This window comes from Chanodichthys erythropterus, chromosome 15, assembly GCF_024489055.1.
Source record: "Chanodichthys erythropterus isolate Z2021 chromosome 15, ASM2448905v1, whole genome shotgun sequence".
Lineage (NCBI taxonomy): Eukaryota > Metazoa > Chordata > Actinopteri > Cypriniformes > Xenocyprididae > Chanodichthys > Chanodichthys erythropterus.
The window spans coordinates 17,606,295-17,628,295 of NC_090235.1; the positions used below are offsets into that span (position 1 = coordinate 17,606,295).

The 22,001-nt window shown below is 36.7% G+C and overlaps 1 protein-coding gene across 1 annotated transcript; it reads right to left on the bottom strand.

The window, feature by feature from the left end:
* Window positions 1–6,264: 6,264 nt before the first annotated feature.
* Window positions 6,265–21,477, bottom strand: rbm24a (RNA binding motif protein 24a). The gene is made up of 4 exons (XM_067411418.1): window positions 21,074–21,477; window positions 20,114–20,237; window positions 18,911–18,965; window positions 6,265–8,967 (listed from the first exon to the last, which is right to left on the bottom strand). Exons 1-4 carry the CDS (start codon window positions 21,239–21,241, stop codon window positions 8,625–8,627), a joined length of 690 nt encoding a protein of 229 aa, XP_067267519.1. The 5' UTR covers window positions 21,242–21,477; the 3' UTR covers window positions 6,265–8,624.
* Between the last annotated feature and the right edge of the window lie 524 nt (window positions 21,478–22,001).

Here is a 22,001-nt window from a genome sequence, read left to right on the forward strand (position 1 = left end):
TAGTAGCTGTGTTAAATAAGCATGGAATCATTTTAAACAAGCTATGTATGATTAATAGCAATATATTATTAACATAATGAATAATTATTAACTTGTGTGCCAAATCAAAGTTATTATTCAACATGCCCGAAGCCATTTTGTTGTCATGTGAAAGAAAACCCTCATGACTATGTATATATATGATCATTTTAAATTTAAAATGTATAATGTATTATATATACTTTTCAAATTTTGAAATATATGACTAGTGTACAATATAATTTGTTTATGCTTGAAAAATGCATTTTACTTGGCATTAAATAATAAAATATGTATGTATGTAGTGTTGTCAAACCCATTAATCATGACTAATTGCATCTAACAAACGTTTGTAAATATAATATATACACACACACATACTGTAGATGCACACACATATATTAGTGCTGGCAAATTGATTAATCGCAATTAATCGCATCTAATGTAAAATTTTGTAAATATAACACACACACACACACACACACACACACTTGTCCCATCAAATCGATTAATTGCAATTAATTGCATCTAACATAAAAGTTTGTAAATATAAAACACACACATACACACACACACACACTTGTGCCATCAAATCGATTAATTGCAATTAATTGCATCTAACATAAAAGTTTGTAAATATAACACACACACATACACACACACACACACACACACACCCACACCCACATATATTTGTGCCGTCAAATCGATTAATCGCGATTAATCACATCTAACATAAAAGTTTGTAAATATAACACACACACACACATTTGTGCCGTCAAAACGATTAATTGCGATTAATCACATCTAACATAAGTTTGTAAATATAACACACACACACACACACATATTTGTGCCGTCAAATCGATTAATTGTGATTAATTGCATCTAACATAAAAGTTTGTAAATATAACACACACACACACACACACACATATTTGTGCCGTCAAATCGATTAATTGCGATTAATCACATCTAACATAAGTTTGTAAATATAACACACACACACATTTGTGCCGTCAAAACGATTAATTGCGATTAATCACATCTAACATAAGTTTGTAAATATAACACACACACACATTTGTGCCGTCAAAACGATTAATTGCGATTAATCACATCTAACATAAAAGTTTGTAAATATAACACACACACACACATTTGTGCCGTCAAAACGATTAATTGCGATTAATCACATCTAACATAAAAGTTTGTAAATATAACACACACGTTTGTGCCGTCAAATCGATTAATCGCGATTAATCGCATCTAACATAAGTTTGTAAATATAACACACACACACACACACACACACATATTTGTGCCGTCAAATCGATTAATTGTGATTAATTGCATCTAACATAAAAGTTTGTAAATATAACACACACGTTTGTGCCGTCAAATCGATTAATCGCGATTAATCGCATCTAACATAAGTTTGTAAATATAACACACACACACACACACACACTTGTGCCATTAAATAGATTAATTGCAATTAATCGCGTCTAACATAAAAGTTTGTAAATATAACGCACGCACACACATATTTGTGCCGTCAAATCGATTAATCGCGATTAATCGCATCTAACATAAGTTTGTAAATATAACACACACACACACTTGTGCCATTAAATCAATTGAAATTAATCGCGTCTAACATAAAAATTTGTAAATAATACACACACACACACACACACATATATTTGTGCTGTCAAATCGATTAATCGCGATTAATCACATCTAACATAAGTTTGTAAATATAACACACACACACTTGTGCCATTAAAACGATTAATTGCAATTAATCGCGTCTAACATAAAAGTTTGTAAATATAACGCGCACACACACATATTTGTGCCGTCAAATCGATTAATCGCGATTAATCACATCTAACATAAGTTTGTAAATATAACACACACACACACACACACACTTGTGCTGTCAAATCGATTAATTGCGATTAATTACATCTAACATAAAAGTTTGTAAATAATACACACACACACACACACACATTTGTGCTGTCAAATCGATTAATTGCGATTAATCACATCTAACGTAAAATTTTGTAAATAACACACACACACACACACACACACATATCTGTGCCGTCAAATCGATTAATTGCAATTAATCACATCTAACATAAAAGTTTGTAAATATAACACACACAGACACACACACACACATATTTGTGCCATAAAATCGATTAATTGCGATTAATCACATCTAACATAAAAGCTTGTAAATAATACACACACACACACACACACACACACACACACTTGTGCTGTCAAATCGATTAATTGCAATTAATCACATCTAACGTAAAATTTTGTAAATAAAACACACACACACACACACACACACACATCTGTGCCATCAAATCGATTAATCACAATTAATCGCATCTGACATAAAAGTTTGTGTGTATGTGTGTGTATCTGTATACATACATACACACACACACATATTTACTTTTGTTAGATGCGATTACTTGATTTGACAGCACTAATAATATAATACAATATTAATATAATATTTTATATATTTATAAAATATAGTTAATAAATATCATATATAATAATTATATGAATATAATTAAAACATAAATGTATTTAAAAAACGTACAAAGCCAACGTGAATACAAAGACTACAAACATTTGTGAGAAGTTGGCCCATGTTTTGAGCCAGATTTTTTTATTCATTTTATCACCCCTATTTGTCAAATAATTCTGTGGCAACATTTAAAACTAAACAAACCCATAAGATAAAAATACCCCCGTTTATTCAGTTTCCATGACCTCTTGAACAACACATTTACTTCAGTGCACTCCTGACACCCTGACAGATTAGATTATCGAGTGATCTTCCTGTCAGCTGCTATCAGAGCTCTTATTCTGCATCAGTTCCCGCCGGCGTTTTCTTCCCGGGAGCCTCTGCTATCATGGCCGATGTTAGACAAGCATCCCCGGTGACGGTGTGGTGGAAAGTTTCACTGCTGTGTCACCGTGAAACACGAGCCAGCGTCAGGTTCACGCTGGGCAGAAACAGAACATCCTCCAGCAGTGCCACGTGAACACATGCGGCCCTTCAGCATTTCTAATTGATAAGAAACACCCTGAATAATTCACTGAGACCTTGCGGATCTCCAATATGCAAAACAGCGTATGCAGGTGCTGCGTTGAGTTGGTTTTAAGCACAGATAAACATGCGTTGTGAGGGTTATATTTAAACATAGGTTTGAGTTACAGGGGTGTCAGCCTGATCAGAATTTAGGGCCGGTTTATGGTCATTACCCAAAGTGCTCTGTCCCGAACATTAGAAGACTGCTGCAACTAGGTCAACATGGTGGATCTCAGATCCATGACACAGCGATTTCGTTGAAACATTGCTCAATCTACACACAAAACTGCTTATAGCATCACCATATTGAATTATATTTAGTGATTCTGGAGACATGTGTTTACACAAACACATTCATTATCCAACAGACAACACTTCATCAAGTGTGTTTATTCAACACGTCTCCCTGCTCTCGCAGTTTGAGTTATTTGCAATGTGGCGAAATGACAAATTATAATATTCTTAGTTCAGCACAAGTTTAGTAAGTATATAGATATATACACCCAAAATGCTGGGTTAAAAACAACCCAAGTTGGGTTGAAAATGGACAAACCCAGCGAATGGGTTGTTTTAACCCAGCGGTTAATTGGGTTAAATGTTTACCCAACCTGCTGGATAGTTTTATTTAACTTAACTATTGTTTAAAATGGATAATAATTAAACAATACATTTTGTCATAAACCTCTAAAACAACTGTAAAAAATTATGATTTAAACATCTTTACAGCTCAAATAATACGTGTTTTAGCAAAGAATTGATGTGTGCTTTTATATTTTAAACTTTACATTTCTGCTTTTAAATCCTCCAAAAATTGTCCATTTTAACAGTAACTTCCATTGTAGAGTTTTTTTGTCATTTTTAAAATACAAAATGAGGGCCAATTTGTCACAAATGCTGTCTGATTTAACAGAAGAAATAATTTATGCTCAAATATAATATCATAAACTTTTAATTTCTACTTTTAAATCCTCCAAAAATTGGCCCCATTCACTTGTGCCTCAACGTAACCTTGATTTTTGCCTTTTTTAAACAGAAAACAAGGCGCAAATTATATTTTTTATGTCACATCATGCCACAAATGCTGTCAGATTTAACTAAAGAAAAAATACTATTATAAATTTCACATTTCTGCTTTTAAATCCTCAAAAATTGGCCTCATTCACTTCTATTGTAAGAGCCTCACCGACCTTGATTTTTTAAATACAAAACGAGGGCCAATTTGTAACAAATGCTTTAACAAAAGAAATCATTTAAGCTCAATTCTAAAATGATAAACTTTTAATTTCTGCTTTTAAACCCTCCAAAAATTGTCCCCATTCACTTGTGCCTCACCGTAACTTTGATTTTTACCCTTTTTTAAAATAAAAAATAAAGGCCAAATCATTTTATTATTTATTTTTTGTGGTAATCAATATTATGCCACAATTGCTGTCAGTTTTAATAGAAGAAATAATGTAAGTGCTATTATAAAATGCTAAACTTTTAATTTCTGCTTTTAAATCCTCCAAAAATTGGCCTCATTCACTTGTGCCTCAACGTAACCTTGCTTTTTGCCTTTTTTTAAACAGAAAACGAGAGGCAAATTCTATTTTTTATGCCACATCATGCCACAAATGCTAATGCACAAACTATTATAAATTTCACATTTCTGCTTTTAAATCCTCAAAAATTGGCCTCATTCACTTCTATTGTAAGAGCCTCATCGTAGCATTGATTTTTGCCCTTTTTAAAAATATAAAATGAAGGCCAAATCATTTTATTATTTATTTTTTGTGGTAATCAATATTATGCCACAAATGCTGTCAGTTTTAATAGAAGAAATAATTTAAGTGCTATTATAAAATGATAAACTTTTAATTTCTGCTTTTAAATCCTCCAAAAATTGGCCTAATTCACTTGTGCCTCATCGTATCTTTGATTTTTTGCCTTTTTTTAAACAGAAAACGAGAGGCAAATTATATTTTATTATGCCACATCATGCCACAAATGCTGTCAGATTTAACTAAAGAAATAATACTATTATAAATTTCACATTTCTGCTTTTCAAATCCTCAAAAATTGGCCTCATTCACTTCTATTGTCTATTTTTTTTTAATATTTTTTTTTTTTTTTTTGTGGTAATCAATATTATGCCACAAATGCTGTCTATTGAACAGAAGAAATAATTTAAGCTCAATTATAATATCATAAACTTTTAATTTCTGCTTTTAAACCCTCCAAAAATTGGCCTCATTCACTTCTATTGTCTATTTTTTTTTTATATATTTTTTTTTTTTTGTGGTAATCAATATTATGCCACAAATGCTGTCTATTGAACAGAAGAAATAATTTAAGCTCAATTATAATATCATAAACTTTTAATTTCTGCTTTTAAACCCTCCAAAAATTGGTCCCATTCACTTCTATTGTCTATTTTTTTTAAAATACAAAATGGCCATATTTTTTTTTTTGTGGTAATCAATATTATGCCACAAATACTGTCAGTTTTAATAGAAGAAAAAAAATAAGTGCTATTATAAAATGATAAACTTTTAATTTCTACTTTTAAATCCTCCAAAAATTGTCCCCATTCACTTCCATTGTAAGTCCCTCATCGTAACCTTGAATTTAGTTTAAATAGAAAAAGAGGGGCAAATTATATATATTTTTTTTATGCCACATCATGCCACAAATGCTGTCAGATTTAACAAAAGAAATAACATAAATTTCACATGTGCTTTTAAATCCTCAAGAGGCCTCACTGACCTTGATTTTTATCAATTTTTAAAATACAAAACATTTTTTTATTTTGTTATAATCAACACTATGCCACAAATGCTGCCAGTTTTAACAGAAGAAATAATGTAAGTGCCATTATAAAATGTTAAACTTTTAATTTCTCCAATAATTGGCCCATCATGAGTGCCTCACCCTGACCGAAATGCTTTTTTTTTTTTTTATATAAGAAAACAAGGAGAGTCAAAATATTTTTTTTGTGCTAATCAACACAAATGCTGTCAGTCAACTTAACATGTCCTGAACCTGGAATATTTCTCAGGCAGCTCAATTATTAAACGGACAGGTTTGGACAGGTCAGCTAAATTTGTCACCTCACAAACCAGCATAAACAAGCTCATAAAGAAGCATCTCAGTGTGTGGCGAGGAGAAGCGACGGCCTGTGTGTTTATACTGACAGAATATCTGCTTCTTTTTCACGACACCTTCATCCACGAGAAACACACGACCGCAGCAGTGAAGCTACCGCCTGTCTAAACAAAGACCATCAGAAACAAAACATCAGCATTTTAAACCATTGAAATATTTTGCAATTCACCACATAATACGTTTGATGCAACAATGAGAACATCATTCAGGAATCCAATGAAAAAAATCAGGCCTGTGCAATGAACAAAGCGTTTGAGGTTTAAATATAGAACCTTTTTATTTCCATTTAGAGTAAATAGTGTTGAAAATCTGAAATAAGGCTTAAATACCTACAGAACGTTTGCATTTAAATAGTCAATAATAACACTTTACATGCCCAAATCCAGTGACAATGAATTTTTTTGTGTTGTTGTTATTATTATTCTTGTTTTTTTTTTGTTTTTGTTTTTACATATTTTCCCTTGTAAGAAAGAGTTCAAGTATAAAAATTCTCAACAGTGTAAAATAGCCCATCTGATGCATATTTAAAGCAATAGAAGCACAGCATCCATCCTCGACATTGACAATACATTCTAGTGTATGAAGCAGCATGTCCCTTCAGTCTTCTTTTGTCCTTTTTTTTTTTTAAAAAAGTCTTTTAAACAGTTCTGGATATGACAAAAAAAAAATGGAGATAACATGCCCAAAACAACAGGCCTGCAATAAAATAAATGTCATACGATAGCCGATATTTAATGTCATGTTCTAAAATTCCAAATGCAATGAGAAAAAAAAAAGATAATTGTACAGTGCACATACAGAATTGCATCTTAAATAAGTCCTACAACAACACTTTTGGTTGAGTATGTTAATATAATACTACAACTAAGCCTACTCAATAACTTATAATAATAATAATAATAATATGCCATGAGATGAATACATTATATCCATACAGTACCGCTTCTAAGTCTGTGATCTTAGAGCGCAACAAAATAAATATCTTAAATAGCAGATCTCTTTAAATAGCATTACAAATGTAAGGCACACAAAGAACCCTCGGATCCTTTCGCTATAGTGCTGTTCTGTAAAGAGTTGCTCATTGAAATACATAGACCTTAGGAAGTGTGCTGGTGCTCGTGAACATATAAAGACCAGACCGATAGCGCATAGCCTCCCTTATCACAAGATCCGTCACTGATGTTGGGAGGTTGCACAGGTCAATCCTTCCGAACCCTCTCTGGGATAAGGAAACGTCGACAGACCCGGTTCCAAGGGATGAAAAGGCGACAGCTCGACGAACCAGTGATCTTTCCAGAGCAATCCGACTGTGTGTGTGTGAGTGTGTGTGTATATCAGTGCCTGTTCCTTCCAACACAGCAGTTGCTCCCTGATTCTAGTACTAATACTGAGCTTTTTTTCCCTACATAGTCATCTTTGTGTGTTTATGCGTCCTCCCTCGCCCACAGACAGACATTAACACTTACATTTCTGCGTAACGGTGTGCATGTTAGTCCGTATGTGTGTGGTTTTTTTTTTTGCAAGCATATAATACAAGTCTTTTTGCCTTTTTGTCGAGAGTACCTTCAAATTGTTCGATGCCCATTGTGAGGGAGCAAAAAGAAAACCTCTCCCGTTCCTGCACTTCGTTTTTGTCCCCCTGTTTGCTTTGCATAGGTCAGGAGGTCAACGCAGGAGTCAGAGAAAGTGGGGACATTCAGCATCAGATAGATAAAAAGGTAGTTCACAAAACATAAAACACGCTAACACTGGATCTTTCTCCATTTGCGATCGCCACAGTTAGGTCTACTATCCCTGATTGGCAGAGTTTGTTGTTTCTAATTCGCTGAAAAATGCTCCATTTCCCTGATGATCAAAAAAAATGCACTTGAGAAGAAGACAGAACAAAGAGAGCCCTCAAAAAAATGAGAATAAATATAAAGTTAAGAGGCCCTAGGATCAAAACAATGCGGGACATTTCCGGAAAAACGGTCGCCTACATTAAATGACAGCATCGGGACTTAAGGTTTCGTCTACCACAGTGATTAGTCGCTGCATACCTCCTTCCGCAATAAATATCCTACTCTAATATTAATTATTGTAATAAAGATAACATAATAATAATAAAAAGCTAGATTCCGTCCTTTTCTGCGATCTTTTTTTCTTTTTTTGGTTTTGTTTTCTTTAATCACAGCAAGTTGGAGTTTCCATCTCACTAATAATCTCTCTACCAATTACTATCCCCCTCCTGTATACTCCTCGTCTTCCTCCTCTTGCAGTCAACCCACAACCAGCAACTATTTTCGTCTTCGTCGTGTAGCTGGGCGTCGACTCCCGTCCGCCTCTTTGGTTGCTATTGCATCCGTTCGGCTTGCAGCTGCTGGGGCTGGTACTGACCGAAGGCGGCGGCGGCGGCCGCGGTCCCTGGAGCAGCGGTGGCCAGCGGCTGCTGCATGGCGTAGCCGTAGCCGGTGGTGGCTACGTAGCCGGTCGCGGCGGGAGAGGCCGCGTACGGGTACTGCTCGTAGGCTGCGGCGGCCGCCGCTGTGGCAGCGCTGGCGTACTGTGCGTAGGCTGCGCCCGTGTAGTCGATGTAGGGCGAGGATGCGGTGGCGGAGGCCGCCGCTGGCTGGATGTGAGGGATGACCACGCTGGGCTGCATGAAGGCCTGCGGGTACACATAGTGAGTGGGGATCCTGCGAGAGACAAACACCACAGCATGTTAGCATAGCATTATGGACGCAATACAAAACCACAACCACAGCGCGGCCAAGCACCCAATTTCCAAAACTCAGTAACACCAAGGAAATGCCTGCTAGTGATTATTAGACACATAAGGTTGCCAAAATAGATCTCTCTCAGTTGTACACTGGAATATCAGAGCGCAATAATTACTGTTTTCTTACAGGTTTCCCCCCAGACAAACATTGGATGAGCCACTATTCCTATGCTGGGCTTGTCGAGCAATGTTTTGACACAAAATAAACAAAAATCACACTTTTCACATTTCTGGGTTTCTCAGAAGCGGAAGTCGTCATAGATGAGAGACTACATTACATATATTTTGTGTTCCAATTGCTCGAATAGCAAAGGAAAAACTAGTAAAATAGTGTTTTTACAACTCTCAAATAGAGAGATAACGCCAGTCAGAAGAGAGAAAGATGTCAATTTTATATTGCCGCCAAATATAAATATACCGATATTGGCCAATTAGCCGATACCGATATTGGCCGATACGGCGATATTGGCTGATACCGATATTGGCCGATACCGTTATTGGCCAATTAGCCGATACAGATATTGGCAAATTAGCCGATACAGATATTGGCAAATTAGCCGATACAGATATTGGCAAATTAGCCGATACAGATATTGGCAAATTAGCCGATACAGATATTGGCAAATTAGCCGATACCGATACTAGCTGATAACGATATTGGCCGATACCGATATTGGCCGATACCGATATTGGCTGAATAGCCGATACCGATATTGGCCGATACCGATATTGGCCGAATAGCCGATATTGGCCGATACCGATATTGGCCAATTAGCCGATACCGATATTGGCCGATACCGATATTGGCCGATTAGCCGATATTGGTCGATACCGATATTGGCCAATTAGCTGATACAGATATTGGCAAATTAGCCGATACCGATACTAGCCGATACAGATATTGGCAAATTAGCCGATACCGATATTGGCCGATACGCCGAATAGCCGATATTGGCCGAATAGCCGATATTGGCCGAATAGCCGATATTGGCCGAATAGCCGATATTGGCCGAATAGCCGATACCGATATAGACAGATACCGATATTGGTCAATATATCAGTGCATCTCTAGTATTTATATAATTTATATTATAATTTTATATATATACAGATAGTTTGAAAACAATCGATAGTCAGGGCCGATATACCCTGTCAATCAAAAGAGGGCAGGAAAATACACAGAATGTGTGTAGAAAATGCTAAGAAACATGTCTGATGTTCAATATTAATAGTAATTATATTAATTAATAACATTCAGAAATTTAAGAAATATTAATTGAATCTTTAGAATATAGTTAGTGTGTGTTAATATTAATTTGAGTAATGTCTTTGTTTAAAACTAATACCAGTTACTCTGAAACAAGTTGATGAAATGGAGAGAATAAAGTTATTTGCATTTCTTATAATTAAAAATGTAATGATTAATTATTAATTATAATGAAGTTATCATTAATTTAAAAGAAGGTATAAAAGCCAGAACCCCCAAAATATCGTTATCGGCAGATATCACTCTGAATAATCGGTTATCGGTAGAGAAATTTTGCATCGATGTATAAATACTCTATATATTAGAAATGCAGTGTATGCATGCAAATATTTCTTAAATATATACATGTATGTGTGTATTTAAATATACATAATTATATATAATATACATAACACGTAAAAAAACGTGATTAATCCTTTGACACACCTATGATTTTACTGTGAAAAGGGTCCATAGATAAAAAGCCAAGTTAAATCCATTTAAACATCCCCGCCGTAAGTGATTGGTCAAACAATCAGATGCTCCACCTCCAAAGTCACATCATTGGCTAAGCCACTGTTGCTATGTCAGGCTGGTCGGAATTCTCAAACAAAGGGAGTAATGTTTTACAAATGTCTTTCTTGTTCTTGTCTGTGCATTAACATGAGACAGGAGAAAAGTACTTTAAAATTTATATTATATTATATTATATTATATTATATTATATTATATCATATTATATATAAAGTGATGTTCAGAGAGTATATTTGTTTTTAATGAACCTACAAGTTCGATTAAACCATGAAAATATTAGGGAAATATTTTACATTTTTTAAATATGAGGGAAGAACAAACACTAAACTGGGTTCAGGTATTTATCTGAAAAGTATTTGGCAAAAAAAGCCAAAATACAGCTACAGTTTTTATATCACAATGCAAAAAGCTCACAGGAATAAGCATGCATTGACTACAACATAATCAGTTATTAATATTTCCCTGTTTCTCTCTCGTTTTTGCATGCATTCATATAATTTCTTTGCATGACAGCCTGGCCAAAAATGACGTTGGCACAACTTGACATGTTTAAAGTTGCACAACTACCCAATAAATATTTGAATAAAGTAAATTCTCCTAGGCCGGACATCACTACTCTTGACCGCTGAAGCCGTGCTAAAAGTCACATATGCATTCAGCACCCCGGTGTCCGTCCGGTGAAACGGGGGACGGTAGGACCCAGGAGAGGTGAAGAGGAGATGAGGGGAGCATTGTGAATATGTCAGGGCTACTTTGACAGCTGGACAGTTTTCAAAAAGGGACGTTGCTGGCTGTTTCCCCCTCCACACTTAGACAATGAGCCTCAGGCTGGACAGCACACACAGAGGGGAGTTTTGATTAAATAAGCAATCAGGAACAATGAGCCCATTCTGCCTTTCATTACGTACCCCGTTGCACTTTCAGAGCGCTTTTCACATTTACTGTCTGCACTAAACAGACGGGTGAGAACTTTTAAAATTAGTTCTGGGATGACAGAACGCACTGAATCACCTACAACTCGCTAAACACAACTATATTATAGAGGACTGTGAATCTGAAACTCAATCTTCTGTGCTTGTGATGAAATTTGACTTGACGTGCATGAGTGAAACGAGGATTTTTAGACTGGAATTTGAGCAAAATTTTGTGGAGAAAAAAAAAAAAATGAGAGAATGTTTCTATCATGGCAACCCTATTTGTAGCACACCATTATATCAATCAAACCTGACCAAACTCAAAAAACCTCTGCCCCAAATTAAAGAAAATAAGCATAACACAGGCGTCAAGAAATAAAGAGCAACAGTACGTATTATCCAACATCAACTCAAAACAACACAACCACTCACAGAATGCCATAAATGAGAGGAGTGAAATAAAACCTTCCTTTTTCCTCTCTCAGGTCAAAGGGCAAAGATGCTCCTATGAAATCTTTCATAGATGCCTTGCCAGCCTGAGGTGACAGCAGGGAGTGTGTTAATATATAGACTATCATAAGAGACGAAATAACAGTGAAAACACACTTCTAGAACATACTGTAGGAACATCACATTCAACCTGCACAGGCATCACAACACAAAAAACAAAACCACACACAGGTGACTCTTTACTCGTTTCATAAACAAAATATAGTCTGTTAAAAGTACTGACTTCGATACCAAGTCGGTATTGAACGCCGTAAACACCGATTGGCCATCATGTTCACGCGCTCATCAGATATGTCTGTCATTGGCTACAATGATCAATGCACAGGAAGCGTTTGAATCTGAAAGCGTTTTGAATGCAGGCATTTTGTGTGCACGGCGTTAACTTTACACGTGGCTCCGCATCTGAAGATGCATGACTTCCAGCCGATTCTGGCCGAGCATGCACGTCTGTAAGGGTGTTGTGCCGAATTTTGACCCCCTTCCAGATTATAACCCCCCTAGTATTGGTAGGTTTTGGAGTCGATGAGGAGGGGTTAAGATTAGGCAACTTCAGTGAGGAGGCTCGTCCAAATTAGTTGCATACATTTACAAATTGAGCCTGCATTAGCAGAAATAAGCCTTTTTAATTAAAATAAAAGGCTTAAAGGGTTAGTTCACACAAAAATGAATAGCTGCATAGCCAGCAATGACATTTCCTCTCTCAAGATCCATTAATATACTAAAAACATATTTAAATCAGTTCATGTGAGTACAGTGGTTCAATATTAATATAAAGACAAAATAACGACTTGAATAGTGATGGCCGATTTCAAAACACTGCTTCAGGAAGCTTCGGAGTATTATGAATCTTTTGTGTCGAATCATGATTCGGAGCGCCAAAGTCACGTGATTTCAGCAGTTTGACACGCAATCCGAATCATGATTCGACACAAAAGATTCATAACGCTCCGAAGCTTCCTGAAGCAGTGTTTTGAAATTGGCCATCATTATATAAGTCGTTATTTTGTTTTTTTTGGCTCATTAACAATATTCTCGTTGCTTTATAATATTAATATTGAACGACTGGATTTCATCAAAAATATCTTAATTTGTGTTCTGAAGATTAATGAAGGTCTTACGGGTGCGGAACGACATGAGGGCGAGTTATTAATGACATTATTTTCATTTTTGGGTGAACTAACCCTTTAATTAAAATGCTCATGAAATTAAATAAAAATGTTTTATTTTATTTTTTTTTTTAAAGATTGTTTAATTTAGTTTAATACATATGTTCTCATATCCATATGTATATTGTTCTAATGTCACAAGTAATAATCTCAAAGTTTCTTTGAGATTATTCTTCAAAGTTTTTTCGTTCTTCAACACGATTCTTTGTTTTCAAAATGTTTAAGTTTATTCAATTTTCAAAAGTTGAAAATTTCTCAACTTTAAGCGCCGACGCAGGCGTCAGCCAATCAGATCGCCTTATATAAATACCCTACAGCAATCGCTAGCTAAATGCGTTCATGCAACACCGGAAAGTAATTTGATTGGCTGTTGTCACCATGACGGTCACGTCAGCACCAAGCTTCGGACACGCCCTACATCAAGCGTGCAAACGCCTCGTCAGTTTAGGGAGGAGATGCACGCAGTTAGCAGAGGCATAGTGACAACAGCCAATTACATTACTTTCCGGTGTTGCATGATCTGATTGGTTGTGTTGGTGCTTGAGAAATCTTCAACTTCCACCTGCGAGCAATGTGACAGAACCCACAATTCAGTTCGGCAATGCACGGCATCACCCATTCAAAGTAAATGCGAATGCAGCGTTAAGCGTAATTTGGGGTCGCTTCAACCCGCGGACATTAAAAACAACCCAAGCAACAATGTTAAAGTAGTCCAATACGACTTGGTCATCGATGTCTATTTACAACATGTTTTTTGAAGGATTAATCATTGTAGCCAGTCGCAGACATATTTGTTGAGTGCGTGAACACAATGGCCAATCAGGTGTTTGCGAATCCACTTAACAGCGCTCAAAGCATCACATTTTTTAAATTTCAGTACCGACTTCGGTACTTTTGACAACACTGTGTTATTGTTAGCACATTGGGATTCATACAACTGAACAAGCTGTCTAAGAGCAGTACCAGGTTACAGAGAAAACTTGCGCAACCACTTTAGTGTTAAATAAAGAACACAGTCAGTGTGAGTGACAGCGAGGGCTGGACGCCATTTTCTGCTTCCTCTGTCATTCTGCATGAGAGTGCCATTTTCTAAATACTAAAAGATTTCACCTTCGACATATTTGTCTGTCTAGTGATCAGATGCATAGTGTTTCACGTGAGCCTAGGTGACGGATGATTTATACAAAGAACCAGTAAAATAAAGATTAAAAATAATGTGCCACTCAACAGCGCTCCAGACCAGGAAAACTGAGGTGTCTAAAAAATAAACACCTGTGAAGATCTCAGCTGTACAATCAGGGCAACTAGACTTACATATTCTACACGTTTTGGACTAATTAGAAAGATGTGCCTATTCATCATCCGTGCATGTTGTTTTTATACTATGTGTGATGATGGCCCTACAAAGAAAGTTGCAGAACAGGCATGACTTTGCACATTTTAAACCTGACCCATATATTACACAGTCACAATTTGACTACCAACACTGTTTGGTCGCATTTGGCAACCTTTTTCAACAGCTGCAAGGTCAAAAGTATAAAGCTCCCTGACAACACCATCAAAAAGAGGACCTATTATGCTCTTTTATAAAGTTTTGATTGTGTTTTTGTGCTTTACTAGAAGGTTTTCCTGCTTGAATGTTGATTATTTTCCTCATATTCTCCATTGTTGCAGCTCCTCTCTTCCCAGTCTGTCAGTAACGCTCTGTTTAGTTCCTGTCTCTATGAAGCCCCGCCTTCTGATAAGCACAATGTGCTCTGATTGGTCGGCTGGAGCAGTGTGTTGTGATTGGTGTTTGGGAAATGTCCCGCCTCTTAAGTTTCAACACACTACTAACTAACTCAACCAGGCCCCGCCCCTTTATTCTGCGCATTAATTATTAAAATGAGGAATATTGTGACGTGTTCGTTCCCGGAAGAAACAGTGATGCTGATATAGAAAATAACTTCCAGCTTTTTCATGCTCAAACAGTAAAGAAAGCATAACAGGTCCTCTTGAACACAATGCACTCAGTGGCACATGTTGAGTTTATCTGGAAGCTAAATGTCAGGAGCGGCCCAGCCCTCTAAACCGAGAGCGAGTGTGTGACAGTGACCGGAGCCAGAGAGAGAGAAAGAGAAAGAGTGAGTGTTAAAGAGCGAGAGAAAGCTTCATGCGACTGCAGTGTCAGCACTACAGCCTTTGTGCAAAACAATGGTGAAGCTTGTTTTCCTTAACGCCGCACGGGGCCATGTGACGAAGGCTCGCTCAGGGGGCTGTGGCATCCAGACATTTGTTTGTCACAGCAGAGGGCTCACAACACGGCAAACACATGCATGCATGTCACAAACAGACACACACTCACCCACGCGCAGACGCACACGCTGTGGAATCCTCCACGGATTTAATAATCACACTGAACGCCTGGCGCTTTTGTTTAAGCCTGCTGATTTTACAGTAGATTGTCAGAGTTGCGACTGTAAACTTGTTTCTGTGTCTTACTGCCTTTGGGGTGATCTAGAGTTAGGCTTGATTTTATTTTAATTTTTTTTCCAAGAAATACTAATTCAGCAAGGATGTATTGAATATGCACGATTACCCCATTTATAATGTTGCAAAATATTTCTATTTCAAATCAATGTTTATATTCAAAAGAACCCTAAAAAATGCATTAAAATACACAAAAATATATGTGTAATATTCAGAAATGTTTCTTGAGCAGCAGATCAGAATATCAGAATGATTTCTGAAGGATCATGTGACACTGAAGACTGGAGTAATGATGCTGAAAATTCAGCTTTGATCACAGGAATAAATTACTTTTTTTTTTATTTCACAATATTACTGTTTGTACTTTATTTTGATCAAATAAATGCAGTACAAGTAATAAACTCTGTCATTTACTCACCCTCGTGTCATTCTAAGCCTGTATTTTCTTTCTAGAGATATGCATGAGCTGTTCATTTCCATATAGTAAACGTTCATGTTGATTTTTTTTAATGCCAAGCTCCAAAAATGGCACCATAAACATAAAATATTCCATATGACTTGCACTCTATATACTTCTGAACCTATTCAATAATTATGTAGGAGACTTTTTACCTCACAATTCTGATTATTTTTCTCAAAATTGTAAGATTTAAACTCGCAATTGTGAAGAAATGCGAGATATAAAGCCAGAATTGCGAGATATAAAGTCAGAATTGCGTGATATAAAGTCAGAATTGTGAGATATAAAGTCAGAATTGTGCGATATAAAGTCAGAATTGCGAGATATAAAGTCAGAATTGCGAGTTATAAAGTCAGAATTGCGAGATATAAAGTCAGAATTGCGCGATATAAAGTCAGAATTGCGAGATATAGTCAGAATTTTGAGTTATAAAGCCAGAATTGTGTTAAAAATCATCAATTTTTTCTTCTCACAATTGCACATTAAAGGTGCTAAAGAGGATTTTTTCGTCGACTGAGAAACCAAAGACTGCTACTGAGTTTTTGAAATAGCGCATGCGTAAGAACAACCCCCCCCCCCTCCTTTGAAGGAACGCCTTCCAAAACTCGTAAACACTCGTACTGGAACACGAGTGTTTATCACCGGCATTCGCTGTGTCGTGTTAGTGGATTCATTATGTCGGACTCACCGCAGGTAACTCATAATCTGCAGTTGTTACTCCTGTCTCCTGACAAAAACATTGCATGCGGCGCCTGTGGAGTGTGGAAAGTTACTGGAGCGCGCAGCCGCGCTCGTCTCTCACAAGGAACGTCACGGCAGTGATTGACAAGCCAGAGGGCCAATCGTTTATGCGATGATCGCGTTAACGATTGGCAGTTTCAAGTAATATTGCAAAAATGTATAAAACAAAACATCCTCTTTAGCACCTTTAAAACACACAATTGCAAGTTTATAGCTCACAATTCTGACTTATAACTCGCAATTCTGACTTTATAACTCGCAATTCTGACTTTATATCTCGCAATTCTGACTTTATATCTCGCAATTCTGACTTTATATCTCGCAATTCTGACTTTATATCTCGCAATTCTGACTTTATATCTCGGAATTGCGAGAAAATTGTGAGATAAGAAGTTGCAATTAGCTTCCATAGTATTCTGTACAAAATGATTTTAAGATCGTAAATAAAGATTCTTGGAGTATGTTTTACAAGAAAATACTGTATCAGTCAGTGTTTCTGCAAAAAAAGAATCATGTGTTGCTTGCCATTTCTTTATAAATAATTGTGAAATTTACTACCAATTTCTGAGTGAAAATAGTTTCTTTTTTGTATTGTCTTTTTTTGGAGCTTGGCATTATAAAAATGATCCATCTTTGTTGTATATGAGATGTATAACATCTCAGACATCCATCTCTTTTTGTGTTTCACTGAATAAAAAACAAATTTTTGTGTGTTAAACTGTCCGATCGGTTTAAGAATTCCTACAGAAATGGATGACAGGGAATGTACAACAAGCACATCATCACTGAGAGAGAAACGGCCGGACTCTAGGGACTCTGGATCCACCACAGGACGCCTTATAGGGCCAGAGCAAAGAGAGACGACAGCGGAGAGACAGAGAGCGAGAGCTGAAAGAGAAGGAGAAGTGAACAGACACAATGGAGACGGGAGAGAACGGTAAAGGGTGAGTATGTGTCATAGTCTCTGTGCTGTGAGTGTGACAGGACTCCCAATCAAGTGAGCAAAATAAAACCGCAACGTGCAAAAAAAGTTTGTAGTCGGGCTGTTGGTTTGGCGTGAAGAGGGATCAACAACGGCACACAAAACAAAAATGGCACTCACTCCAATAACAAGACACCAGAAAACACAACAAAAGTGAAAATGATCAAAAACACAAGCTCCAGCAAGTGAAGAAAATAAAAGGAAGCAAACTTTGCTCCGTGGCAAAGTCATCACTCCTCCACAACACGGAAATTCAGCACCCCAAAAATCAGCCTTTTTTCCATTAAATTAAAAAAATGCACACAGTTAAGCTATCAACACCACTTCATAACGGTAAAAAGGCACACACAGCTCTATGTACTATTAAAAGTGAAAGTCCAAACCAAAATAAAACCAACATACATGCATCTGTAATCACCATTTTCGAGCTCGTTTGTGTGTGTTTGAGTCTACAGGTACTGTAGCTACAGATCTGCACAACGCTCTCAGAGCTATTCCTCAAACCACCAGTTATCTTAACCCAAATCGAGCCTGTCGGACCAGAGAAAGATAGACAACATTGAGTCAGGCTGTAATGTCCAGTGTAAAAGATCTTCTTACTCACATAAATTTACACACAAACACACACACACACACACACACACTCTCTCTCTCAACATCAAATTACATCAGAATTGCATTGAATGTCATGTATTCCCTATTAAAATACATTTCTTAATGACATATCAAAGCCTCCGTGATGTCATAATCTGGTCCTAAAGCTGGTTTGATATTTAAAACTACCACTAAACATATGCATAATCAACTCTAGGAAATTCTAGGTGTTACCGTTACTCACCCATATGGTCTTTGGATGAAAGCTGGGTGAATCTGAGGGACGCCGAAAGTGAAACCTGCACACAAATGCATAAGATGCATGTTAATACTGATCTCTGATCAGTAATATTATAATCTAAACCTGCTAGAGATGACTGTAGGTGAAGATAAATATGAGAACTAATGTTTTTACACTTTTATCAATGCACAACTTCTAAAAAACAGAAACATTTGAAGTTTTATTAAGTGTTAACAATGAGATTATGTGGTTTTTAATAATCAATTTTTTCATTTTTTACAAAATTTGTCACCAAAAAGTCATTTGGTTTAACCAAAATTTCAGTTTTACCGAATGACACTTTTGGTTACACCAAATGACGATATTTTCAAACAATGCTAACAGGCTGATATCTAGCAAAAGGACAATTAAACATTTTATATTTAGTAAAATTTTTTAAAAATATTACAACATTTTCCATGTTTTATAGCGGTTGCACCAAATGACCTGATGTTTCGGCACATTAAAAGAAAGTTAAAAGAGAGTTAGTTACTTTGCTTCACGACCATGTGGTCCTTTGCAGGTGTCTGAATGATGTCACATGATACTGACCACATGACTTGATCCAAAATGGTCCCTTTATATTGGTTACTCCAAATGACATCAGTGAAATTCGTACATTCTCATTACAAATCAACGACTTCTACACAACTTTAATGCATTTTGCACTATGTTGATATATGAGGTTATAAAATCATGCCAGAATAAAAATATATACATTTTTAGATCACAAATGAATGGTTGGACGGTTAAACCAAATGACCTTTTGACCCTTCAAAATCTTTAAAATACATTTATATGTAGCAAAATACAAAAGAAAACAGATCTAGTTGTACTACCTCACACACTTTGAATGCCATGATTTATTATTATTATTATTAAGGCCTTTGGATGAAAAAATAACCCATATACATGAAGTACACACAAGAAAATCTAATCTAATCTCCTTTACAGTCACCGTTTACAATTAATTAACAAGTGAAAACCTCGTGTAAACATCGGCGCATGTACAAACAAAGAAAAATGCCTATGCTGTTGCTGGAAAATAAACGCATCTGCGGTTTGTCAAGCAAACCTCGCAGGGTTTATTGGAAGTCACTGTGTCAGTATGTAAAAGAGCAACGGCACTGGTGTCCACTGGCTTCCTCTCATCATATCAGGCCTCACCTGGCTGCATCACCCGTGGCTTGGCTCCGAGATAAGCCAGGTTAACATTGGCCTTCCTGCCGTCAATGATGGGGTTGGGGTCCTTACAGGCTCTGTCTGCAGCGGAGCGGTCTGCCATGGTCACCTGGATTGAAAACAGAAGTGTGGTGAATGAGACATTCACACTGAAGCAGCAAATGCTCTAAAACTAGGTGACAAAACTAGGCAGACTTCACATAATTCATGACCTCTGCCCCAAATCAGGCTTGAAACACAAAATGCTGTGTATTATTTGGTGTTTATTCATGTTTTAAGATGACAAAAATCATTAAAAACAGAGGTCACTTAAGCTTATGTGAAACAGGCAAAAGGTTGTCATGTTGTGAAATCCTTTAACTTCTGCTGTCAAAACTTCACAGTTGGCTTGTTTACTCAGTCGCTGAAGAACTCTTATCAGGGTGCTTCAAGTCAAACTCGACAGCTGAGCCAACAAAGGCCTGTTTTAATCTTCAATCGTGCACTTTATTCAGTCAGAAATTACTAATATTCTCACTATTAACGCGACTTGAATTCACACACATTTAAAGGGGCCGTGATGAAAAAAAAATGATCACCTGCATTTTGCTCCAAATTTGTATGAATTTTTTTCTTAGGTAGAACACGATATAAAATGTTAAGCAAGATGGCTGTCAAACACAGCGTTTACATGCATTTAATATTTTATCGCTATATCATGAAAGTGAATGGGGACTGAAGCATTCTGCGTCTCGCGAACAGCGTGAAGGTGAGTAGCCTAAACGAAACTCATTTTTGAAGTGAACTGTCCCTTTAACAGCACATGTTTCAATATCACACAGTAAAAGAAGTGAATGCAGACAGCGCAAAACAATTTTAAAAGTCTAAAACGTTTGATTGTTAGCCTATTTAAATGCGTTGTTTGTTTTAAAGTTTGCGTTTGACAGCCTCCGACTTCATACTTACAAATCCATAACCCCTGGACTTCCCGGTCTGTCTGTCGGTAATCACCACTGCCTCTTCAATTTCGCCAAACACTTCAAAATATTTCCTTAGACTGGAGTCCGTCGTGTGATACGGAAGACCACCGACAAATATCTTGGTGTAAGTGGTGTCCTTTTGGGTGGTATGCATCCTCACAAAAATGCTCTCAAGTGCAAAAAAATAAAAAATAAAAAGCAAAGACGATATAGTGCAATTTAGGCTTTGATAGTGACAGCACCGCTCCTTTAAAATACACACTAGAAGTTACAAAAAGCGAATGCGGTTTGATATGAAAGGCACGCGCGCAGATGGTTTAAAGTCAGAGGTAGATTAATGTGGAGCGGATTGAGCCAAGGATCATCAGGTGGGTCGAACTCCTCTTCCAAACTGACGTGACTTCTAAAAAGTGCGTGTGACCCATTCCTAAAAGCACCCGGTTAAACCACACCCAGATGGGTTTGAGGGAGGTACGAGCGCGCTTGACCCCACGCCCACCACGCGCGCTGAACAACAGCTGGACGGCGCACAACGGGCATCTGTGTGCCTTTGTTCATAGAATTGTAGACATTTCATACTACAGTTGTTGTTTCTGTAAATGCATGTGCGTTTGTGTGCGACAGAGAAAAAAAAATCTTGTTTAAAGGAACCTCAAATTATTTTTTGCTGATCTACAGCTGACCAGAAACCTGATAAAACTAGCACACAGATGCTGGTTTAACATGTTTTGGTGGCAATTGCTGGCAGAACCTCTAGTTTTAAGAGTGCATGACCGAATAAATAAGAAAAGAACACAATAAAATTCAATAACTTGACTTTTCCTTTGAGTAATTTCTTGCATTTTTGTCAAATGTTTATTTATTCTGATTTATTTGGTAGCGTAGAGTTGAGTATCAGCTTGAAATGAATATAG